This window comes from Mus caroli, unplaced genomic scaffold (assembly GCF_978045245.1).
Source record: "Mus caroli unplaced genomic scaffold, Mus_caroli_1 scaffold_1, whole genome shotgun sequence".
NCBI lineage: Eukaryota > Metazoa > Chordata > Mammalia > Rodentia > Muridae > Mus > Mus caroli.
This window is the reverse complement of record NW_028227256.1, coordinates 58,495,991-58,523,112: the sequence shown is the minus strand read 5'-3', so window position 1 is coordinate 58,523,112 and position 27,122 is coordinate 58,495,991. Positions and strand designations below refer to the sequence as shown.

The 27,122-nt window shown below is 41.9% G+C and overlaps 1 protein-coding gene across 1 annotated transcript in view; it reads right to left on the bottom strand.

The window, feature by feature from the left end:
- Pard3b (par-3 family cell polarity regulator beta) overlaps positions 1–19,116 on the bottom strand; it is a 1,032,172-nt gene extending 1,013,056 nt beyond the window's left edge. The window contains exon 1 of the mRNA XM_021162850.3: positions 18,640–19,116. Coding sequence (XP_021018509.1) covers positions 18,640–18,759 — 120 coding nt within the window. The 5' untranslated portion in view covers positions 18,760–19,116. The remainder of the gene's footprint in view (positions 1–18,639) is intronic.
- Positions 19,117–27,122: the final 8,006 nt, after the last annotated feature.

Sequence of the window (27,122 nt, the reverse complement as noted above, 5' to 3'; positions counted from 1 at the left end):
ATACCATGCTGGATTCCATGTAGAAACATTATACACCACAGTACACACCAAGACTTCAATTCCTAACAGGAGTCAGCAAAAGAAATACTGAGGAAGAGGGCTGTATTTGGTATCATCTTGAAGACGTTTAACCCTTGACACTACCAAAGCAATGGGCCAAGTGCAGACATGTATTCTCATAGAAAGCCTCTGTTTATACAAATGGGAAGTCTTTTTCATTCCACTCACCCTAGCCACTCCACTGACCTTCATTATAACTGCGTAGAAAATTTTAAAACAAAATCCGCAATTGCATACCTCCTGATGTTAAAGAAAACAGGAATCAAGACTAAAATTTCTCTTTAAAAGCACTTATTTACACAGTCATATACGAACTTAACACTACCTACTAAAATAGAACCAGGAATGCCAGGCAGCACCATGCAAGACCTGCTATAGATGTTCAGTTAATAGAGTGAAAGAGTTACATTCCAGACAGTAATCACATGTGTGTCTGTCACTCAACTAATTATTACACTTTCATGCCACATATCTTATCATGTAATTTCAACCTGCACACTGATGTTTTACATACAGTATTATGTAACCATTTATACTATACAAATATACTGTTGCCGCAAGACTCTACACAGTCACAAGATAAGTGATCACGGCCCTTAGTTTCTTTTAAAAGACAGCAGATATGAGCTACATACTTACGGACAGTTAGACCATTTTAGCTGTTCTCTTTTCAAGAACACCCACATATGTAAACTGTGAGCCCACAAAGGAGGAGGCAGCCCCTGACATTGTTTGCAGCTAAAACTTAGATCTACCACTCTCAGGGTTCAACGGATAAATGATGATAAAAAAAATTAAATCCCAGTTCATTTTTAATATTTTTAGTGTATCATTGTAAATGATAGCATGTTAGAGTTATAAAGTGTAAAATAATGTGCCTAACTTTGGTAGCAAATTTTCATTAGTAAAATTCCAATCATCTCCTCTGATCAAATAATTCAATGGAGACCAATTTCCTGCTTCTTGTCTAATCGTATTCTTCACAGAATGCCCCAAACGCCAGCTGAGATTTAAACCATATATTTTCAATCTTCTAAATAATTGTAATTGTTGCTTCAAAGAAATCTTAATTAGGAGACTGATATGCACCCTCTCCTCAGGATTATCTCAAATATTAAGAAAGCTTTAGAAGAGACGTAATATTTCCATTGTGAGAAAACTCCATTTTATTTCTATTTTCTGCTGTCTGTCCTACATGAGATATTGGCAATGGCAAATCTTCCCATCCTCACCTCTAGGACAGCTGACTGTTACTCTTTCTGCTGTTGTAAAAGGTGAATGAAAGTTAAGATATTGGTAAACAGACCTGTGCAGCAATAGAAATCACTATTAACTTCTAGTTGTATTTACTGTCTTATATTATTCCCCTCTCTAACATATTTCTCCACTTCCCCATTGTCTCTTTTTCTTGTATCCTTCTTCCTTTTTGCCCCACTCCTGTCCTTATTCCTTAATATCTCTTAGTTTGCTCAACGTTATCATATCTTTTTTTCTCTGCTGTTATTATAGTTGTGATATGAACTATTTTAATTGATTAGTACTGATTTCCATGGCAGGTTATCATTCTTATAGCTGCTACTGTAGTTAGTTCTCATCTTAGTGACACTAGAATCCCTTCTGCCATGAATGTCCTAGAGACCCTGCACCTCAACCCTGACAGCATCTGTGTCAACTAAGAGAATCCAAGAAATCAAAACTCTTAGTCAGCACCTTGGCCCCAAATGAACAAATTCCAATGCAGAAACGCAAACAAAAAAAAATAATAAAAGCAAAATGGTTTTTCCAAAAGGTACCCATTCCATAGTAAATGATTACAATAAAGAATGGATGGAATTACAAAGAACTTAAAGAATAACTACAAAAATGAGAAAAAATTATGAGTGGATACAGATCAATATCCTATGAGGATACAAATAAGGAGCATACCAAATAAGAAACTCAATGCTCGACATAAAAGAAGAACTCAATGGATAGATGGAATTCTGAATAAACAAAAACTCAAGTTGAAATATTACAAATTAAAAATCTCTGCAAGTTTTAAAAAAAGAAAAGAACTAAATCAAAAGTTTCACCAATACTGGATTGAAAGTCAGAACACAAAGTCTTGTAGGAAAGCAGACAAATTATGATATTCATACATATAGCAATAAAAATACAGAGTAAGTAGAACTCACAAGCTTCTGAAATGACATTCAAAAAAGAAAACTTGTGAGTTGTGAGCACAGAAAAGGAGATAAAGCATAAGCTAAACACATAGAAAACACATTAAACAAAATAGTCACAGAAAATGACCCAAGTCCTGGGAACAAGATGAACATGTGGTCCCAGAGGGCATTAGAATGGGACACACACATGGCAGGAGACGAGCCTCTTTATATCACATTATAGCTACACTGCTAAGACTGCAGAACAAAGGACAATAGTGAAGTCTTCAGGAGAGATGCAGAGTGTTACAAATAAAGACAAACTCATCAGAATAGCAGTTTCCTTTGCCTAAGCACTGCAAGCCAAGAGGGCTGGAAATTATATATCTGAAGCCCTGAGAGAGCATTACTGTCAACCTAGACAACTATATCTAACAAAGTCTTTCTTCAGAGTCTAGGAAGAAAAAAACCCATTCCATGATAATAAGCACAGTGTAAATAAATAAATAAATAAATTTCTGAGCACTACTCTAATGCCAGATAAGACACTAATATGAACTCTGTATATGAAAGAGGAAGATAAACACAGAAAAGAGAAAATCTTACTAGAAAGAGGGGATAACCAAGTGAAGGCTACCAAGGCGACCAGTGTAAAGAGGAAATGTGGAAAAGTGTGTATATGATGAGGTGAATATGTATGAAAATAACACATGTATATACTTATATGCATACATGGAAATACCACAAAGAAAACCATTACGTTGTACAAATAATATAGGTGATGAAACAATCCATATAGAGAGAGATGATCTAATTAAAGAATAATATAAAGCACTGAAATGTAATAGGACAGGAAAATATCACACCTATGGTTTCCAGTCCCACACTGCAACTAACTTTTATAAAGATGTTTGGTTGTCATTGGCTAACTCTCCATCCTGCTAGTCAAATATTTCTAAAGATGAAGCAAAGAAAGAGTCAGGCTGGGAGAGCCTGCCCGACAGGAAAACACAGGTAGCCTACAGGAAAGGAAGATGGCCTCTGAAACTGAGGCTGGCCTCCAATGGGTATGCATCGTTAGCCAGGGTCCTCAGCCCTGCAGCTGCAGGAATGAGTTCCATCAAGGGCTTTCATGAGCGCCAGAGTCTTTCCAGTGAAGCCCTTAGATGAACTTGCAACCTCATTTTGACATTTGAAGTTCATAAACTTTGAACAAAAACAGTCTGAGAACGTTGTGGCTAAAATCCTGGCGTGCATACACTTGCATATATTTGTTTTTAGAATGAGAAATCAAAGTATCAATTACTACAAAAATCCTCGGTCTAAGTATGTGAGGATGTTATCACAATGCACCTTCCCTCCCCCGTTACATGGAGCTCTGAGGCCAGACTTGCTTCATACATTTCATGAAACGTACTGAATGGATGTAGTGAGAAGGCAAATATGAAAATAATCCAAACACCGAAAACCAAAAAAAAAAAAAAAATGTTACCTCAGGCCATACTTCTGAGTATTTTTTTTTATTCTGATAGCAGTTGTTTTTATTTTAAGAGAGAGAGAGGGAGGGAGGGAGGGAGGGAGGGAGGGAGGGAGGGAGGGAGAGAGAGAGAGGGAGAGAGGGAGAGAGAGAGAGAGAGAGAGAGAGAGAGAGAGAGAGAGAGAGAGAGAGAGAATGAGAGAGAGATCTGCTTATAATGGAGTCATTTGAAACCAATTAAATAGAATTCTAATTTCTGTCTTAATTTCTCTATATAAGTTGAGATCATTTTCCTAAGGACTCTTTTCGAGTGTGAAGGAAGTTTAGGAGCAGCAGCTGAGGAGCATAGCAGCCCTCACTACTCTCCCCTCTTCCCTCAGACACAAACACCCCATCTATCCCGATCCTATCCAGTTCTCACACTGAGCCATTCTAGCCTTTCTGGGTCCTACGTCTTCTGAGTACCAAGGGAACTCAGTCAGTGCTGGCCTGTGCACCCTAGCTCACATTTCCTTAACTCTCTGCTACACAGGGAACTAATCCAGACCAAATACTGAAAGTCACCAATACTATTAGTGTGTCACAAAAGAAATCAGAGATGACAAGGAGAACTAAATTTCTCCAAGAGTTTGTCAAGCCACATGGACCCTGGCTAAGATGGCTCATAGTTCATGTGCTGGCACTTTCTATGTCACAGAAGCCAGGTATCTCCACTAAACATAAAGGACTGGCATTAAAATCCATGGGAAAAATAATTCCAATATGCCATTTTAAAATTTTAACTCCCTCATAACAATTTCATCTATAAACAATTGGAACTTAAAGCTGTAGGAATTTCTTTTTTTTTATTACGTATTTTCCTCAATTACATTTCCAATGCTATCCCAAAAGTCCCCCATACCCTCCCCCCCACTTCCCTACCCACCCATTCCCATTTTTTGGCCCTGGCGTTCCCCTGAACTGGGGCATATAAAGTTTGCGTGTCCAATGGGCCTCTTTTTCCAGTGATGGCCAACTAGGCCATCTTTTGATACATATGCAGCTAGAGTCAAGAGCTCCGGGGTACTGGTTAGTTCATAATGTTGTTGTACCTACAGGGTTGCAGATCTCTTTAGCTCCTTGGATACTTTCTCTAGCTCCTCCATTGGGGGCCCTGTGATCAATCCAATAGCTGACTGTGAGCATCCACTTCTGTATGTGCTAGGCCCCGGCCTAGTCTCACAAGAGACAGCTATATCAGGGTCCTTTCAGCAAATGCTTGCTAGTGTATGCAATGGTGTCATCGTTTGGAGGATAATTATGGGATGGATCCCTGGATATGGCAGTGTCTAGATGGTCCATCCTTTCTTCTCAGCTCCAAACTTTGTCTCTGTAACTCCTTCCATGGGTGATTTTTTCCAATTCTAAGAAGGGGCAAAGTGTCCACACTTTGGTCTTCCTTCTTCTTCAGTTTCATGTGTTTTGCAAATTGTATCTTATATCTCGCTATACTAAGTTTCTGGGCTAATATCCACTTATCAGTGAGTACATATCATTTGAGTTCTTTTGTGATTGTGTTACCTCACTCAGGATGATGCCCTCCAGATCCAACCATTTGCCTAGGAATTTCATAAATTCATTCTTTTTAATAGCTGAGTAGTACTCCATTGTGCTGTAGGAATTTCTAATCAGCTGGCCTGATGATCCATTTAATGCCCCTAAACATCTAACATCAAGAATCTACTGGCTTTTAAACTACATGTCCTAACCAACTAATAGGCAGTATAATCAATTGAATATGTACCAACTATCTTCCTGTTTAAGTAAAACAAAACTAAACAAACAAACAAACCAGAATTAAAAACAAAAAAGTATTATTTGTGGTAAAGGAATTTATTCTTTTGTCTCATGTGGGTGTAGATATCATGAATACTGAGCCTTGAAGGAAAGCATTATTTCTTACTGTGACCCTCTGTCCAAATTCTGGCAGAAAACAGATGATTTTCCCAAACTAGGCACTTAGAAGTTTAACAAAGTAATAATTTACGAAGTTTTGCTAGAGATCCCAGAAGTTATCAGGGGATAGTTCACAGGACAGCGGTGAGCCCTTGCCATTGTCTAGGACCCAAGGACATCCAGGAACACAGATGATACATAGGGGACAAGCTGTGAGTTAGTGGCCTGACATGAACTATGGCCTTTAGGAAAAGGACAGGCTCATCCCCAGTGACCTGTCAGGGAGAATCCTGATCTTTGTTCTCTTGCTAGATCCTCTTCAATAGCTGACCCCAGTAAAAAGTCAAAGGACAAGGGCCCAGACTGTCTAGCCCCTGTGCTGCAGATAAGACTGGAGAAGGGTGGAGACCAGGCTTTTCAGTCACTGAGACCAGAGTCTGAAGGCCACCAAAACAGTTTATAAGCCCAGTAACTTAGTCTAATAATGTTTGTTTCTGGACACCACTTGGCTTTTTCCCACATCAGTATTCAAATCTCAACCTCTAAGGAAAGCTCTAATACAGTACCAAACAAAAGTACACAAGACTGTCATTTTTATGAGCCTGTGATTTACAATCTCAGCCTGGCTCTCATAAACCCTTCACCTTCTCCCTTCCCCCAACACAGGGGGATCCTGAATGGCACCAACCACATCTTTCTTATCTGTGTGCCTCCAGTCCCAGGAGTTACAGCACAGGTGCACACACTGAAAGTCTTTGAATTCTGAGTGTGTGAAGCTCAGACTGCTTCCTCTCCAGGTCCACCCATGCTGCCCTGACAACATGCAGGGAACTCCTCCCACACTTCCTTCTGAACATCAAATCTCATTTGCTCACCTGTCACTTCTACTCAGCTCGGCTCCCATGGCCAGACCTGAGCCAGGCTCCCCACTCCCCTTTTCCCCTCTCCCCTCAGAGTGTCAGCTCCTTCCTCAAGTCTAGAGCTATCAGTGCAGAAAAGTACGTCAAAGAGCTCACCATCCAGCATAGAAGGGTTGACTCCTCTTTAGCTGGTCACAACAAAGGACGTGTGGCTGTGTACTGCCTGGTGCTTACTACTCCCTCAGACAAGCACCCTAAGAAAATGCCCTCTTCTTTCCTACTTCTCCAAAACAAACAAAAAATTCCCACCTCTTGAGGAGGTAACACACCTGTACTCTCAGCACCCAGGAGGCTGAAGCAGGAAGATTGTCCTGATTTCAAAGCCAGCCTGGGCTACAGTGACACCCCATCTCAAAAAGGAAAACAAATACTAGCCCCCTGGGAGAGAGGAGGCTGCCTTGTGTGCTCTTCCCATTCTGTTCCCCTGTCCAAGCATTCCTCAAAGTCCTTAGGCTCCCAGAGCAAAAAGTGCTCAGCTCCCTACTTCCCTTGCCCAAAGCCAAGTTCCCTCTACCTACCACCCTCAGGTCCTAAATCATACAGCAATCTTCAGTTACACTCCTGGCTCTGGCCTTTCTTTCCATTAGCTTTCCAGGGTTTGTATCAACCTATATCTCAAGCACAAAATATTTTGTGTGACCCAATGTTGTTCTCTGTCTTGACTTCTCCTAACCCAGCAAACTGACTTTTGGGTTGCTATAGATGACTGTCACTGAACATCTCCTCTGTGGAGACCCAACAGAGGTCTCATGAATACAAAGCTTTTGTATGATACAGGCTTAAGAGATGAAGGTTATTTCCCTTCCTTCTAAAGGCAGGGACCCCATAACTCTCCAGTCCTCAGCAAAAACAGACCAGCTCCCATTACTGTTTAGAGGTCAACATTTAGAGGTCATCTGTCATACCAATATAAGCATCAGAAATCTGTGGCTGGAATTCCCCATAGCTTTCATTCTACCAAACCAGGCAATGAGGCAGCTCTGAGCATGGCTCCTCTCTTCTTGCTGAGAGATAAGCCAAGACTTGAAGGCACCCTTCTATCAACTGCCTTCACACTAACTTGGTCCCAGACCACCATAGGAGTTTAATGCCCTCACCGGGAAGAAAAAAAAAAAAAAAGAGCAACATTGGCTTTTCTTATCTGAAGAATGCTTGGCACTGAATCTGATAGGGGCCAAATTGAGAGTAAAACCTTTCTAACCAGCCTGTCTCATGATACCCTGCAATTGCATCATAGCACAATACAAAGTGAGAGTCCTGCAATCAGAAAGCTGGCTGAGCCCAGCAACAGGAGACAGACCTAATTTTAGCAACCCCCAAGATAGATATATCATGTCTGTTAAAGATAAACCATCAAAACTGATGAAATTCAGCACTGTTCCAAAAAAATCAACATGAAATTAATGGATACAATGCTGAAAATCAAACATTGCTCAAATATGAGATTGCATTGCACCTGTGTTCACAAAAAAAAAATCATTATGATGTTGCTTCACTTGAAATCAGAACTGCAAAGCACTCAGTCTCAAAACTCAGAGAAGTGAGTCAACCTGTCAGTATGTGAAGCTGTTATTTAAGACAATCAGTGCAGCAGATATAATGGGCCTCAAACGACTGCCTACAGCAAATGCGGATATGATGAGGCATTTGAAGATAATCAAGAGAAAAGTTGCATTTAGACTTCAGGAAAAAGATGCTACCACATATAATAATTTCAAACTTATAAACACTGTGCTGACGACAAGGTCGCCCTCACTTTTATAAAAAGAAAGAATTGTAAAGGTTGGTATAATTTTGTAAGCATTTTTTTTAGTATCCACTCTGTGCATCAGATTCTGTGCTAAATGTAGGGACAGGAAAATAAACAAGACACACTCCCTGTTCTTGTCTATCCCACAAGAGAGCATGAAAAACAAAAAGACTGCAGGCACGTTGCACAGCCTGCCTAGCTACCCAACCGTAGCCATACAGGACGTCCCTCACGCCCAGTACCCACAGCCAGTTTCCCCAGTAAAAGTGAGATCTGCTACTACAAGGCCAAGCCTCAAGACTCAAGAGTGTTTCCAGACTCTGTGTTCATCTCTTGGCATCAGGTGGGGACTCTATGGGGAGCTCTGAAACTCAAAGCAGCAGCGGGTAGGGACTGTGTGAGCCAGTACCCACATCCTGTCACCCAGGAGGAGAATCCCTTGGTGACATAACTTGCTCTGATTCTGGTATGTTTACTAAATTAACTCATAAATATAGGAAGTTCTGGAAGCTCAGACATGTGACAGCAAAGGGGAAACAGCAGAAGGGGATCCTAGAAAGAAGAGGCTGGAGCCAGGCTCTACCCTTCAGAATGGTCGGTATTTATTGGGGGTTTTCGCTGAAAAGTAGAGAACCATTAAATACTGCTAACAGGGCTGCTGAGGTCATTAACTTTAAACAATAGAGTCCTCGGTGGAGAATGATTAGAGGGGTTAGGAGCTGCTAGAAACAGAGGGGATGGTTAATGGTCTGTTGTTATTAACCACAGAAGAAATGTGAAATGGGGTGGCAGAGAAAGCAAATCCAAGAGGCACACTATAAAGGAGCATGGCAATCAGTTAACATATGATATAGGATGAAGGAGCTTAATTCATCATGAAATGAAGGATTTCAAGGTTTCTGAAGAGTACAAGCAGGTATACCTTGGACCCATGTGTAGAGCAACAGGAGAAAGCAGACTGGCGGCAGGCAGGTTCCTGGAGATGAGGATGGATTCTACTGAATGTGGCACACTCATCAACATCTAGAGGCAGGGAGATGTTAGGTATAAAATAACCTCAGAGCTAGAAGTATACATTTGTGATCAGGTAAAGTAATGGTATAAATGAGACTGAGAACAAGCTTTGTAGGCAACAGCATGTAAGAAGGTGGGTATCTATGAAGGCTAAATTAAAATTTCAAAATCCTAAACAATTAAGGGGGAGTCTGAAAGGGTGGGGCACCATCAATAGAAACTAAAAATTACCTGAGTTTAAGCCACCAGGTCTTGATGGCCTTATTGAGAATAGCTTAGCTAGGGAAAGTGTGAAAACCTATGTAACAAACGATGTGATACACTCTTAACATAGATATTTAACTCATTATATAATTATCTGTTTCATTTCCTGTTGCTGTGACAAAACATACCCTGACAAAACAACTTAAGAGGTGAAGGGTTTATTCAGGTCCCAATTTCAAGCTTTACACTATCATTACAGGGTAAGACAAGATGGATGAACGTGAAGCAGCTAGTCACATTACTTACATCCAAGATCAAGTGCAGAGAGCATTGAATTAATGCACGCGTGCCTGTACTCAGCTCACTTTTTCTATTACTATGCAATCGAGGATGCCTTTCAGAAAATGGTGCCCACCTCCCCAGTAAGAACAGTTCTTCCCACTTTGATTAACATAATCAAGATAATTCCCCACAGATATGCCCCAGGACTAAACTAGCTACATAATCCTTCACTGAGACTAACTCTTCCCAGGTGACTCTATTTTATCAAGCCCACTGCCAAACTGAAGCAGCTCCATACTTTAAACTCAAACAAGTAATTTAGACTGATTAGACTGAGTGAAATATGTGTAACTTTCTAATATAGAAGATAACTGAAAGCATTCAAATCCTTCAGGGCAGTCCCCAATGTTTTTCACAACCTGGCCCAAGTTAGTTTTTGCAATAAACTTCTTTCATGGCCTTCCCTCAACTTTTTGTAACTCCCTCAACCACTTTGCTGCCTCTTCATTGTCCTTCCAATCAGCTTCAATATCTTCCATTCCGATGAGCCTTCACTATATTGTTTCTCAGCAGACAAATCTGGCTGCAAATTTTATAAAGGCAGAAAGACTAAATGATGCTCACGTCTCTTGATCCTCACATCTTCATCACCATATGGTGTGGCAACAGTCTGATGGAGCATGTGTGCTGGTGTTTAGCTCCTGGTGGAATTCTCTCTCTTGATTTGAGGTTGGACCTATGATAGGCTTTAACTAATGGAGTACAGAAGTAAGAATATGCCTATTGAAGCTTTATGAATACCCTGTTGCCTATTGTTTTCTTTGTAGCCTTCAATTGCCATTTTGTTACATAGATCATAAGAAGAAACTTGTAAGAAAACTCGGGTCTTGAGAAGAACGACATAAAAAAACACAAGAAACTCAGTGGGTAGCAAGAACCAAGGCCTAAGACATATAGATAGATAGATAGATGATAGATAGATAGATAGATAGATAGATAGATAGATAGATAGATAGCCAGGGAGGTGATGCTGCCAGCTAGACAGTCTACTTAGCTGAAGCCATTAAGTACATGAAAGAAGACACATTCCTAAATATCCAAGACCTAGAAAACTATCACACCAAATTATATGCTTGGTCCAAATTCTAACCCTACCAAATTATGTTTTGGAATATTTGGTCATTGGCATAAAGGAGGAGGTAACTGCAATGGATAATAATGGATACACAATAAAACAATAAATCAAACAGAATTTATAAACAGCTTGCTATGTACCTGGCATTCTTCTATGAGATAGCAATGAATGAAATAGACAAAGGTTTCTATTTATTAAACTGAATATTCCATTGCAAGTGGATAATGCATTTGGTAAATAGAATAGTAGAAAGGGATGAGGTTTTGTGTATAGACTCAAAGAGAAAGTGTATGTGTGTGTGTGTGGTGTGTAAGAAAGAGAGAGAGAGAGAGGGAGGGAGAGGTTGGGTGGGTTATAATTATGAATTATGAATGGGATAGTTATGAATGGGATAGTCAAGAAGCCTTCAGGATACATGTAAAATGGAAAGAATATGAAAGTAGACAGATATGTAACCAGGAGAAAATATTTCAGAGAAAGCAGCACCTGAAGTGGAATCTGTCTGGAAAGCTTGACAATATGCAAAAAGACCAGTGAGGCTGGGGCAGAGTAAGAACTGGATGGAGGACAGAGGATGGTGATGGAGAAGTACAAGAATATATGTCAGAGTCCACAGCATATCCAGGTTCCATGATTCACAAAGTCGACTTGGACTCCATATGTTGCCATGTACATGCTTATGATTTATCAGTGAGAAACATAGAGAAAATTTTGCAAAAGAAAAAGTAAGAGGTCAGGAGGAGCCTAGGAACAAGCTGCAAAGATCCTCCAATCTAGATGATGTGCCTTCAGTAATGAGTTCCCACCACACGCAGATGAAGTGTTGCCTACCAATGACATTCATTACTCTCCTGAGCTCGACATAAAGACCCCCTCTGCTTAACATATATGAAAATTCCAGCACACATACCCTACTAAGAAAACAAAGGCTAGGCATTCTGCACAAGCTGTATGTTCTACATAATCTTAGCCAATACGCCATTCCTGTAGTGAACAGTTGGGACCCCTCCACAAATCTAAGGGCTTAGCTTTGGATGAAAATCTTCTGAGAATAGCAATCTCATACCTGCTGTGCTAATGCATTTCTTCTGCGTTGGCATCTAGGTCACATAGCACCCTATAGGCTGTCTCAGAGACATAGAAGCCATCAGTGAAACTGGAATAAAACAATGGCACAATCTGATAAAATTATAAATGGCCACCTTAGCTTAAGAGTGAAGAGTGTAGTAGTGACATGGCAAACATACCAAAAATAAAAAGGCTGGAGTAATAGCTGGGCTGGTAAAGTGCTTGACACACAAGCAGGAGAACATGAGTTTGATCCCCAGCACCCACATATAAACGGTCTATGTGGAGATGTATGTTTGAATACCAGTGCAGAAAGGTACGTTCATTGGTCAGCCTGCCCAGCCTGATCAGCAAGGCCCAGAGTCCAATAAGAGTCTTTATCTCAAAGGATAAAATGGATGGATCCTGATGAAACACACACTCAGAGTGAGAGAGGGGAGAGAGAGAGAGAGACAGACAGAGAGACAGAGAGACAGACAGACAGACAGACAGAGACAGAGAATTTAAAATAAAAATATAAAGCAAACATCAGTATGCTAAAGGAAAGATGGAGAAGGGAGATCAGATTCTGAGTATTCTGTCATGCCAGAGTCAAAAGAACTTGCAGGTTGGCCACTTGCAGGTAGGTCACTAGAGGCTGTGGTCATTAGAGGAAAGGAACTACCGAGGAAGACAATTCCTGACTGGCATAGCTGTAAAGGTGGTGTGGCCCTTTAACAACTGGGTTAGGCTATGGGAGAGATGAACATGAACAGGAAATTGGGAATTCAGTCTGTGGCATGCATTCAGTGTGTGACTTCACTGGACATCCACGTGAAAAACATTAAAGAGGCACAGAGAGGTTCAGACTGGAGCCATGTGACTGGAAGATCTTGCCATGGGATAAACAGAGAGGAGGAGTTGTCCTAGCTCAGTCCTGTAGCAAACTAAAGTTAACAGGAAGGTGAAAGGGTAGGCTAAGAGATTGAGAATACCCAAGAAGAATAGCTATGGAAAGTATTCAATGCAGGGAAGATCTCACTTATCCAGGTGTTTTGTTCATTGCTTCTTCCTGCCCAGGATTACCTGTTAGCTGGAATAAAGGATGCATATCTTCATCTACCACCTGGGCTTACCCAAGAGCAAGTGAAGATCCCTCCTAATGGTACAATTCCCAACAAAATGAAGCAGCAACATCTGTAAGACCAGCAAGGTTTTGACACCTGCCTTCTGAGTTTTAGATGGTGTTCTTTAAACAGAACACAGGGTAACATCAGAGGAACATAGCTGTCTACTTGGTTACGCCACATGAGGCCATTGAATGCTGATCAAAATTTAAACTCCTATTTCTTGGTTCCACTAGCTACAACTAAACTTTTTTTATAGTCATATGACCTTAGAAAGGCCCCAGCAGACACAAATATACAACATCTACAACCCCCAAAGTCTCTATTGGACCACCCTGCTTTAGACTTTCCAAGGGAAGCCTGAGGCTCTGATTACCAACAGATTTCTGAGACATTAACTATCAATCCCTTTGGAAAACAGTCTCATGAAAATATGACATTACCATTTGCCCAAGTTCCTCACATGGGATCTATGGAACAAAAAGCCTGGGAATGAATATTTCACTGATTAAGCCTTCTGAGGTCAGCACTGGATGCTTCAAACTGGGGTTGTAGTTCAGTCTGTCTCTCTCTGTCTCTCTCTCTCCTCTCTCTCTCTCTTTCTCCTCTCTCTCTTTCTATCTCTTTTTCTCCTCTCTCTTTCTCCTCTCTCTTTCTCCTCTCTCTCTCTCTCTCTCTCTCTCTCTCTCTCTCTCTCTCTCTCTCTCACACACACACACACACACACACACACACACACACACACAGTGATTAGAAGAGCACTAATGAAGTTAAGTGGTGGGCCAGAGCACAGCTAACAAGCAGTTTGAGAAAGTCTCTAGATTAAACACAAAAGGGTTGTGTGTTTAAGAGAGAGAGAGAGAGAGAGAGAGAGAGAGAGAGAGAGAGAGAGAGAGAGAGAGAGATGGAGCATAGAGGAAAATGAGGAAGAAAGACAGTTAAGGAAGAGAAGGCCCATAGGAAAAACCCACATGCCTGCCAGTGGCTCAGACAAATGGCAGCAATGTATTAAGTGACCCATAAGAAAATAAAAGAAGGGATAGTGAGATGCCTCACAAGACAGAGGTGCAACCATCTCCCTCAGTTCAATTCCAGGTGCCTACATGATGGAAGGAGAGTACCAATTCCTGGGCGTGGTCTTCTGACTTCCACACACATACTGTGGTACATGTGCACCCATGCATATACACGTACATACATATACATGTATGGGTATACACCAAATTAAAATATAGTGCAAAGTTTTAAGTAAACAAAAATAAAAACAAATATTTAAGCATGATAATCAAAACTGAGCCTTACAATTGGCTATGTGATAATGGACCCTGGAGCATTAGTAATTCCTTCTAAAGAGAACAGGGGTGTCTGATTGATAACGAGTGGCTGCCTGATGGGAAAGAAAAGCCCAGTGTTGTCAGAGCCTCTATTGGTTTGCTCTAAAAGAAGACCGAACTCTGGAATTGTATATGAAATCTCAAAATTCTTACACAATAGGAAAATATAACCCTAAGAGGAACTTCATAAAAGTCCCCGAGCCCTGTTTGCAATACATTGCCAGTCCAATGGCAGGCCCCAGACTAAGTTAGAGCATGTGCGTTGCTGATGGGGAGGCAGCCTCCCTGGGTGCTGTAAAGAATATCACATAGCCACATATCAGAGAAGCAGAGAACTGAGCAGAAGTTAGGAACCACAAGTAAATCAGACTCTGCAAATTAGGAAATGCTTTACAAATTCAGGCTGAGTCTAATCTGTTTATCCAAAAACCATAAGATCAATTCAGACAAAGAGGCATCAAAGGCAGAAAAGTTCAGAAATTAAAGAGTTCTAGCTATTCCTCTAGGCTGGTCACACAATGCTACTACAGATCTCATGATTGTATAAATTCACTTAGATGCTGATGCCACAATTAATCAGAGGATGGAATTAGTCTTATCTAACTTTCTAGCTCTGGGAAAATGTTAACTTGGAGAACAAATTATTCAAGATGTCTAAATACAGAAAAAGAAAATTCATTTTGAAAAGCCTACTAAAGTTACCTTCACTTACAATGGTTACTCATATATACAGTGAGATATATACATCAGCTTTAAAAAAAAATCCCATGCCCACTATCCAACTAACTAATTCACCTCCTCGCCACACACCCCTCTTCGTCCTTATTCTATGGTGTTTTATTCATTTCAACTCATCCAACTCACCAAATATATGTATATATGCTCACCTTAATAACAAGCATCTTCTAGAAGAATTTATTCTGGTTGGCAAGAGAGGAAAGTTGGCTTGCTATAATTAAAGGCTATATATAGACATCTATAACACAGTGTCTTCAGTTCACCAGTTCCAAGAGATTAGTGATAGATAAGTCTAGGCATTGGGGTGCTCTTTATAATACCTGTGCCCAAGGTCCACACCACACTTAAAATCTTGATTAAAATCTTGGTAAAGGGAATTCAGATACCTGTCTTGCTTTAAATGCTATATGTAAGAATTAGAAGTGATAATCAGCCAGGGTTGACAGGACTACGGGTTACAGTTCAATTATCCATTCACCTGTGACATGTAATTTTGATGATAAATTTAACTAATTACTCACTGATCCACACCTTGACTGCTTAAGGAGACAATCTCCTCTACAAACTACTTCGCTAAATTGGATTTAGTGCCCAAGACACTGATATAGTACCAGGATCCAAAGATAAGCCATCCCATAATTCTATCCCGCTGTTAACTTCACCTCCAACGTGGGAGTCACCCAGTAGGAACAGGAAACTTAACGCTCCCCAGCTCAGAGCAAATTAAAGCCTTCCCCCAAAGCTCCTCCTGTTCTTTCAGCATCTCACCTACTTCTACCCTTATCTTATGTTGACTCAGCTGGTTCCAACATACCACAAATTCCAGCTTGCTTTGGTGTCCCTTCTGTAATACTGGCTACAACATCTAGAAGGACCTCCTTGGGCTCCACTCACTTCAGCCCTTGGAAACTACAACTTCCATCTGTCTTGAAGCCTTTCTCCTGTCTAGATTATTCAGAACTCTGGGAGAAACATTCACGTCCCCACCAGGTTTCTCTTCCATTGCATCTCTTTAAATCTCTCTTCCTGGCTTGTAGAAAGTGAATTCATCACAAATTGTATTTTAACAGTACTGTTCTTCCTCCACTATTTTTTTAATTCAATGGATAAATGCATAGAGTTTTTCAGAGTGTTTCTTGACATTTCAAGTTACACTCCAACCACTAATTATTAGTTAAGCCTTATTCTTATAATATTCCTTAAAATGAAAGAAGAGAATGTTTAGAGAAGAGGAAAACATCATTTTCCACATAAATTGAAATTTTAAAACTCAAAAATGAGAGAGAGAGATTCATAAGCTTTGGGTGACCTTTAAATGTCACATTTACTAATATATAAATGCAAACACAGAAAAATGTAATATCCCGAAATAACAGTAACCTGATCAAAGCAATTACATTGAGTTCTATGATATAAATTATGCTTCCAGTTTAGAGTAGCAATGGCTTTTTAACACCTTTTAAGGTCTAACTACAATCCATTAAAGATCAGTGGTCATTTTTTTAATGATTATTTATATGCTTGTAGATTACCTCTGTACAACATATTTCTACACTTACAGTAAATTTCTCAATGTACAAGATTAGAGGACATACATTATTGCTAATGAATTAAAAGATAAATTTATCACCTCAGTAAACAATTCTTCCGTGAAATCTACTCTAATAATTTGTGTAGACTATATTGTTACTGCTAACCTTAATCGATTTTCATAAGCCAGTAAAATATGATTTCAAAGATAACTGTTTACTTGGTCAAATCCCAATTTTTAATGGAATCATATGAAATAAACAGTACACCAATGTAGCAATAGCAAAAACCAAATCTAAGCAAAACCCTCATTGGGTTAGATTGATACCTCGATTTATACGCATCTTAAATCTTTCCCCTCCTTCAACTCTGTTGTGAAGAATACAATCTAAAGAATATGTGTAACTCCTTAGGACTTTCACTCTACCTCTTCCCATTCCCCCCCCTTTTTTGAAGTGTGGGGGTGCACACACACAAATGCACACGTGTTGGATCTACCAGATGTGAGTGCTGGACCTCTACATGAACATCTGTACTCTCAACTGCTGAGCCATCTCTCTAACCTCCAATTCTCGACTGTTCAAAGTAAAATATACATGTACCCATCAAAAGTCTTCCTTCTGTACACTAATTCTTAGGTGAAGTATAGGAAGAACTGGTGTTCCTTAGATCTCTAAACTAAATACGTCGGGGTGGCAAAACGGCTCAGTGGGTAATGGTTCTTGGCACCAAGCCTGAAGACCTATGTTGATCTCCATCCACATGGCACCAACCTGGGCAAGTAGTTCTCTGCCCTCCACATATGTACAGTAGTATACATGTACCCTCCATACACATATTAAATGAATATATGTAATTTAAAAATTCTAAACTATGTACTTGGAAAAAGAAAAGTGATTTCTATACTTTGGATAACATATGTGACATTAAAATTACAGTTTTTCATCTCAAGATTGGACTAACTTGCTGACTATAGTTTACAACGAACATTATGCGAACAAATACTAAAAGAACTAAAACAAGAGTTTGTCTACTAAAACAAGAGTTTGTGGCTTATCTGTTCGAGAGGTAGTTGAAGCATACGAAACAGGCCATGGACGAACTGAAACAATTTTAAAGGTGCTTTTTAGAGAGTTCATTTAGAGGTTCCATAGAGGAAACCAGAACTCTCACAAGTCACCCAGACGCCTGACCAGAGTGCTGGAGTCCTGCCACTTGTGTGCTAGCTTTTGGCTGTTACTTATTCCTAACTTGAGCAGCAGAACAGTGGGTCAGCCTCACTTTGGGAGTAACCCAGAGCCCACTATAACCATTCTCATTAGCTATGACTCATAGAAACTGTGGCATTCAGCTGAATACACCCCAGTGCAGTAGCTGGCATAAGGGCAGCATCCCCACCTGGAGCACCTCCTGCCCAAGTCACCGGGAGACCTCCCATCAAGCTGAGAACTCTCAAAGCACCAATAGCTATAACTTTGGAGGTGTTTCTTGAGCCAATCAATGCTCAAACTCCAAGGAGCCTCCTTAAGGCGGGACTTGGTCAGAAATCACACTTCAGGTGAGCAGCACAGAGTAACCTCACAGTGTCCCCACAAGTAGGTTCTGGACCCCCGCTACTCAAACACCTGGGGCTACCTTACAGAACAGACTGGGTGTGTGGACTTGGGAGTAGGCCCCGGATGGCGGAGGTGTAAGGACCCCCTCAAGTGAGTGAGATGCCGCCATTTCTTCTCCAGCAAGACAGGGCTAATTGGGTCCCTTAAATTAGTATCCTGCAAAAGTTGTGGCTGCAGGCAGCGCTCACCAGCCGCTGGGGGTGATCTGAGCCCCATAAAAAGCGCCACCTGGTCCAGGGCACCGGGCAGGTGCGTGGCCTAGGACACTTACTAAGTGAGCCCCGCGGCGGTCGCGCCCCATGCTCGCCCCCTGCGGCGCCCCTCACCTGGTCCCGGGTCTTCAGGTACCGCTGCAGCGCCTGCTGGGTGAGCTCGCGGACCCGCAGCTGGCCGTCCTTGCAGGGCACCACGATGCCCGTCCTCCCGAAGCACACTGTCACTTTCATCCTGGCCCTGGGCTCCCGCGCGGGGCTGGGCCGAACAGGTGCCTGGCCCCCGGGCACAGCCCCTCCGTCGAGGGACGTGGGGCGGACACGACGCTGTCCCGCGCGTGCCTCCGGGACCGGGACCCACGGCTGCTCCCCTGCAGCCCCACGGGAGGCCGAGGGCGGGAACGCGGGCGCGAAGACGCGGGGACGCGGAGGGTCGGCCGGGCGCAGGCGGAGGCTCCACGCGCCAAAGTGAAACTGCGGGTGCGGCCCGGCCCGGCCCTGCCTCTGGCGGTGGCCCTGGCGACCGTGGCAGGGCCGGCCCCAGGCCCCGGGCTGGAGTGGGCGGCGGCGGCGGCGGCGCGCGGGGCCAGAGTTGGGAGGAAACTTTTGCGCCGGCTCCCAACTCCTCCGACGCGCGCGGCGCTCTGGGCTCCCTCGGCCCGCGGGCCAGCCTGGGCCCGGCTCTTAAAGGGGCCGCGGCGCTCGCGGGCCACAGAGCGCACCGAGGCGTTGCACCGAGCCCCGGGTTGCCCGGAGTAACCAGACCTTGGGTAGCCTGTTGCCCGCACTTGGTTCTCTCTCTCCCTCACAGGTACAAGGAGCTCGGGGGAATTGTAACGGGATCTGGGAGCTACCACAGGGGAATTGAAACCGGATCTCATAAAGCACACTTGGAATAGATAGGAAACTGGCGGAGCAACTCCCTTAAAATGAGAGTTGGAGGGAGGTTCAAGGGAAGCTCCGGAGCAGGTGCTTTTGCCACGCCTTCTAAAGTAGCCATAGAATTGAAGTACTGAGAGGTGGGACTGACTGAAGGCCGAGCTTTTGCTTTGGAGCCACAAGAGAGCTAGCTAAGCTGAGGGAACTTTAAGGCCACTGTGCAGGTGCCAAGTGTTCCACCAAAGATCACACCCAAAATCCAAATATGATAGGGTGTAAAAGTTTACACTTTTCCTTTTGAAGGGGGACTCCCTTTGTGCATTTGTTGACGAAAAGAACACCCTTGAGTCATGATTTCGCAGGTTCCTGTCCTTGAACAATTGAACCCAAGGTATGGGGAGAAGTTCTGATCAACAAGTACCATCTGTAAGCTTAATTCGTAAGTAAACAGCTCCTTTGAGCTGGAAAATAAATACTTTCCCCCTTACCTTGTACAGAAAGAAGAGTGCTTGACTTGCTGGGGGTGCGGTTCAAGTTAGAACTTTTCCCTCCAGTCATCGATTTTCAGCACTGAAAGATTCAAAAACAAAACAGATTGGTGTTCAAAAACTGAGCAGGTGACACAGCTGGTTATGGTGCAAAGAGCACAGGTCCTCCTATCTAAATCTCTAGTGGCTCCTGGCAGCTTTTATGGCAATTTAGTGCATCCATAAGATTCCCCAGGGAATCCTCCATTTCCCACCAGAGTTGCTCCTATGTCAACTTAAACTGAGTTTGAGTTGTGCTGGGGATGGTTTGGTCTTAAATTATGGATCTGGGAGTTCTGATCTACTTAACGCTCCTACATTTAAAATACATTGACTATGTCCCACGAAAGCACCTTATTCAATGTCAGTGGCCACGAAGAGGGTCATGTAAACTGAGTCAACTTGGAGGAAATACACAGTAGACAGCCTAGTTGGGTTGCAAATCTAACAGACTGATTTAGGTAAACCAAAGACAGAATTATTTTTGTCATAAAACCAAACAAAAAATCCATTGAGCCACCCTCTGAGGCATGGTTGGAGGCAGGATCACGAAGTGTATCTTCAGGGACTATCTCCAGCTATTCACTACACTGCTAATGTTGTCTCCATTCGCAGTGAAGTGGGCTCACAGGCGTTTCTCTGCTGAGTCTTCCACAGAAAATAGTAAAAATCGAGCATGTGCAAATGCCAGGCATTAATGAGTGGCCTCGCGCTATACTGAGAATTGTATGGATGTTTGGAAAGACACAAAGCAAAGAATCTCAGCCGAGAAACAAGTGCACAGTGCTTCCTCTGTGCCCTCCCCCCAACCCCACCCCCCATCCTTCAGCGTGTCCCCAAACTGGTCTTCAACTCCAGTGGACCAGTGTTTTCTTCACATTACAAACTCTTGCAGCCTACTATAAGTTCTCCTTGGGTACCCAGAGCCTTCAGCTTCCTGGCTTTGAGATTCCCCAAGTTAACTATGAAGAACACACAGACTCGCCCCATCCCACTCACAGATTAGATGAAGCAGGTCTTATGGAATGCAGCAAAACCCATGTCTGCAGTAGATAATGGAAGCCTGCAGCTACACCAGGGTTTGAGCAGTGCATCCCGTGCACTTTCATGACCCCTCACTAGTAACTGGGCATAAGGCTTAGTGTTTATATCTGATGTTTATTAAATAACCTTGTTTAATTTGCTTTTCAGCCTCATAATGGCACACATAGAAACAATTCATCATATATTAAGAAGAGCAACACAGTCACCCATGCCTAGAAAACACCTAAATCAATATTTCATCCCCTGGGAGCTTCCTAGGCAGAAGACAATAAATACTTTGCCTTGATTGAGTAATATTAGAGGAGTCTAGACCTGGGTTCCATTATCTTGTTTTTGCCTGCTGGATGGATGAACATCCCCTGTGCTGTGAGATTTCCCATTTGTTTCCCAATACTTCAGTAGGCAATCACACTGGCCACTATTATTGAACTGCCTAGACTCTAAGAGGTATGATGAAAATGTCAGGTACCATGAGGGGTGCTGTGGGGCCAGGCAGCAGTGGAGCTATAGGGTGCTTGCCCAGAGCAAGAGTGAGTTGAAGCATGTCCAAACCCCAGAAATCTCATGCTGAGATTGGCAGGAGTAGGATTACTCCCTTCCCACCCTAGGCCTGTATAACCCAGCACAGGTAGCCCAGCACCCCTACCTTTACCCCCAGAGGAAGTCACATAGCCTAGTAGTCAGGTTAACCTTCCTTTCTCATCATAGGATCATGTCGTCATGCAGCACCTGGACATCCTCCTTATGCAAATGAGTCACCCCCACCATCCTGGGCCCAGCCAGTGATGTACACTCATCTCCAAAGCCCCTACTCACCCCTCAAAGGTCTAAGTACCTTTTATACTCACCCCCATTAAACTTAGCTATCTCAATGAAACAGTCTCCCAAGAGTCTGTTCTCAGCAGGCTCATCTCTGTCTGAGGTCTCTTCTGCCCCCGGCCATTCCTGTACCACCTCCCCTCTCCAGATCTGCCAGCTCTCGATAGGGGCTAACAGGGGCAGGGAGGTGGAGCCAGAACAATAGTGTGCATTGACTAAACAATAGTAACCGTAAATTCATAGTTGACCAGTAATCCATCTCAATGTTTTATTCTATTAAGACAAAAAATACTTTTTGGCTTTCAAGGAGTCAGTTACAACAGTCAGTATTTATCATAGAAAACTCATTGAGTCGGAGATAATCTTACTTTTGAGATCCAGGAAGAATTGTTATAGTCGGTAAAAATGGGCACCGTGTGACATAGACCCTCTGTCTTGGCTGTGATGGATAATGCTGTAGGATGCAGAGGATGCAGTTTCTTCAACTACTGACTTGAATCCCTTGAATATTTGCCAAGTAGGGTGGTAGTGCCAATAAGATTGGGTAGAGATTCTACCTTTAACTTTTTGAGATGCCTCCATACTGTGGTTTCCAGTCCCCATGATGTTATCAAGCGTTTCTTCTCCCTCATGTCCTCATCAACACAGCTGCCGTTTGTTGTTCATGTAACCATGTTTCCTGAAGGGAGGTTCTTTACATATGCATTACGGATGACAAGTAACGCCGAGTTTCTTTCATAAACATGTCAAATGTTTGTATATCTCCTCTTGAGAGATGTCTATTGACATCTGTCATCCATGGGTCAGGGTCTGGGGGCTAGTTTTGCTGTTGATGGTTTTGTTCTTTCAGTTCTTCATGAATGCTGTATATTGCCTCCTAAAAAGAGAGAAGGTCTGTAACACTGTACAGCACTTTGTAGGTAGTGTCATTCCTCTGACACTGGCTAGGCAGAAGCTTTCTGATTAGATGTGAGTCCATGTATCCAGTCCTGCTTCTTCATACCTGTGCTTTGAGCTCTTATTCAAATAAATCCTGCGAGTTCCAGTATCTTGAAGCATGTCCTCGATTGGTTTTATTTTTCTTTGTTTGTTTGGTTGGTTGGTTTTTGTTTTGTTGTGTCTAGTTGCTTTATAGTTCTTTAGCACAAAGTCTTCAATCAATTTAAACCAACTGATTTTTTTGACACGGGTAGAAATGCAGGCCTAGCTTTATCTCTCTCCAAATGAACATCTAGTTTTCCAAGCACTGTTTCTTGAGGACATAGTCCTTTGCCAATGCCTGATCTTAGCACCTTTGTCAAAACTAAGTTGACAGAGCATGGCTGAGTTTATTTCTAGGCTCTCCATTCTGTTGCACTGGTTTACTTGTCTGTTTTTATGTCACTAGCCTGCTGTTTTGGTTATTCTATGGGTGTCTTTATGGGATTTATTCTTCTAACACAAAACACAGGCTGTCTTCCTGCTTATGGGTGTCCTCTTTGAATTCTTCATCAAAATAGTTTTCTCACGAAGAGCTTTCATTTTTCTGACTAAATGCATTCTACGTGATCTTTAGCAGCTATTCTAAATCGAATCACTCCCTTGATTGGTCAAATTATCTGCTACCGGTTTATAAAAATGATGCTGATTTCTGTTTGATGACTTTGTGTCCTGCTACTAAATTTACTTAATTTTTTAAAATAGTTTTCTGGTGGTGTATTGGGTTTTCTACATATAAGACCAGGATGCCTATGAACAGTGACAATTTGACTTACTTTCCTAATGATAAACACCATAGCCTAAAGCAGCTTGGGAAGGAAAGTTTCAGCATAAAGCCTGGGGGAAGCCAAGACAGAACCTGAGGAGAAGAACTGAAGCAGAGGCCATGGAGGCCTGCTGCCTCCTGGCTTGTTTTCCCATGCTTGGTAAGCTTACTCTCAATACAACTCAGGACCGCCTTCCCTGGGGTAGCACCTCTCACCACGGGCTGGATGGTAAAGATGATTCCTTCATCATGAAAATGTTCTCACAGAATTGACAGCAATCTGATGGAGGATTTTTCTCAATGGAGGCCCCCTCTTCCCAGGTGACATTGACTTGTGTCAAGTTGACAAAACTAACCAGCACAGTTGCCCTCTCCAATCTGAGTGGCTACTGTTCCTTCCTCTTGCCTAATATCTCTGTGTAGGATTTCTAGGATTATGTTGAATGTAAGTGAACATCCTTGCATCATTCTAGATCTTAGAGAGAAAGCTTTCACGCTTCCTCTATTTAATATGCTTTAATATGGTTTACTCTATCTATAGTCTGTAGTATGTAGTTTCTACTACTCCAATTTAAGCTCTGAGCAGACTTACTACAGCCACTGCCCTGGTTCCCTTGGATCCAAGGATGAAAGACATACACACACATTTGCTCATTTGTAACCTGCCTTACTGCTCAGTGGCTAGGCTCTTCCAAGCCTCCTGCAGCTAGCATGTCCTTCCCTTTACTCTTTGCTCAACACTCTAAATCCCCAATGTAGTTGCCTGGTTACCTTCTCCTTGCTCAGCATCCTAAATCTGCTCTTAGCTTAGTTGTGTTTCTAATCTCCTGCATGCTACCCCAGGGCCAATCAGGGAAGCAGCCAATGGCCACTCCACCCAAGATCTCACATGGCTGACGGCTCTCTCTGCCTCAGAAGCATAGTGAATCTCCTTTCCTCCTCCTGCATCTCTTAGCCAGCCTGAAGGAACCTGAAAGTCTTACCTCTTACACCCAGCCATTGGCCACTGGCATCTTTATTGATCGATCAAGAACCAATTGGGGAACAGGATCTTCAGCGTTCACATGCAAATTCCCAATCAAAGCATCAGTATCACACTCCCTACAATAGCCCTTTAGGTTGCTGAAGTATAGTCTTTCCATATTGTTCATTTTTTTATCATGAAAAAAAATGATGAATTTTTTCAAATGCATTTTCTGTGTCTACTAAAATGATAGTTTTGGTCATTCTGCTGAAGCATTATGTCTCATTTATTATTTCCATCTACTGAACCATCCTTGTATCAGCAAGATGAGTTCTAATTGATTATAATGAATAACCTTCCATGTGCTGCTGGATGTGGATTGACAGTATTTTATTAATGATTCCTGCATCTATATTTATCAAGAATGTTGGTATATAACTACCTCTTACTAATTGGGTCCTTGTTTAGTATCTAAGTAACATTAGTGTCGCAGAATTCATATGGAAGAATTTTGTCTTCTTCAATTATTTGAAATAATTTTAGAAGAATTGGTATAAATTCTTCTATAGATGCTTGATAGAGTTCAGCAGTGAGGTCTTGCTTCTCTTTAGTAGGAAACTTTTTGTTGCTTATTCAATCATACTTTTTACATTTCCTGATTTACTCAAGTCTTCTGTTTCTGCATGACTCAGTATCGGTATATTGACTGTACCTCTACTGAATATTTCTGAAGCTCTCCTGAAAATAGGAGTAGAAGCACTGTACATTTTGAGGAAAGGGAACCACTCGCATTGGGAACAATCAGCTTTTCTGATAATTCATCATCACACATTAACTGCAAATTGATCAGAAAACCCCACAAAGGATATAATTCAACTATTCTCCTTTAGACAGAATTCTACTCTGTACACACTAAAACTCTTCCTTTACCTAGCTTACTTCAAAACCCTCTGGATCATGGAATGGTTTCTCTTTAAATTAAAATAAGGTAAGGGAAAGCATGGGCAGTGTTGTGAAGATGTTGTGTTGAGAGTTAGTTATTGTTAAATGTCGTTCCTCAGCATATGATCTTCTGTGACATTTCTTAGGAACCATGAGCACTGTCCACTGGTCATGAGCACCAAGTCCTCCAACTACTGGACTTCTCAATTGGAAATTTCTAAGAATGATCCAATTACAGTGGTCAGGGATGCTCTCACACAAGCTCAGTTATCCAAAGACAAAAACAAAGGTAAGGGTACCATACAAATTCTCACTTCTATTCTGCTTGCTTTCTTGAAGAACTCCATTTGTGGCTCATTTATGTTGTTCTACATGGTATTGAAGTAGGCTGTCATTCCTGCTATCAGCAGAAGGTAGACAGATCCGAGGATTGGGCCCTTGGATGTGTCTGTGCACAAATGGGAGTCAAGCAAAGATGGTAGACTAGAGCTATGTTGAACTATGTTCCAGACTTCCTGCTATGTGGTTGTAGTCCAGGGGTACTGTGCCTCTGGGTCAAATGTAGTGATAATCTTACTATAATGCCTAGCATGGGTAATATTTATAGGACCTAGTAGACAAGAAATGTCATCCTACCTCACCTATATTTTTCCACTTTGAGAATCAGGAATTTCTTTACTGTTTATTTTCTCTTTTCTTCTTGAGACAATGACGCCTGTTAGCCAGACTGAGAATGACCTTGGATGACTGATTCTTCTGCCTCCACTTCCAGAGCACTGGGGATTACTGGAATGCATCACCCTGCCTAGCTAATTAGTTATTTTCATGAGTCTTGAAATAGCTTCCACAGAGAAATAGCCCAGATGATATTTCAATTCATATACATTACCACTCTCCTCAACAATTTCCAAAGCTCAAATAGAAATAACTCTGTAATGAGGGCACCAGGCTCCCAGCAAAACTAATAATCAGATCTGTACAGCACTTCCCCACAGTCTATTCATTATTTTATCTGATGCTCACAAATGAATCCTGCAATAATTCTCTACTACCTGAGAACTATAAAAATATAGAGCTGAAAAGAGCCTTGAATTTATTTGCTACATTCTCATTTTATAGATAGAGAAATTGAGAGCTAGTGAAATTACCTAACCCACAGTATGTCTAGTGCATAGATGAGGTCCAAACTTATTCTGAGCCCAGACTGTCTGGCTTACAGTCTAGTGCTCTCATAACTTTCTTGTTAAAACAACAGGTTCTTCACCATCATGAGCAAGGCTATGCTGGTAAAGAGCTCATTCTTCTGCCTATGCCTACAGTTTCAATTTCAACTTGACATTTTGCACCTTCATTCTCACACAATTGCAGTTCTTGAAAAGACTAGCTGGGTATTAAAATGACTAATATAAAAACTGGGAAAATATGAAAGTATTTCTAGCAGGTCAATGGCATACTCAGATTAGTGCTTGGTGGAATGCAGAAAACCTAGGAGACAGACAAAAGCTCCTGTTTGTTCCATTCCATCTGCCATTCATTCCTTTATGCAATGCTATTCATTCAACACTTACAATCAACTGCACTCAAGATGATTATGAAGCTTTGGCTCCAGTGGCAAAGACAGATAATAATTGACTACCCAAAGGAACAAGACATTTGTGGGATGCAACACAGCATAATG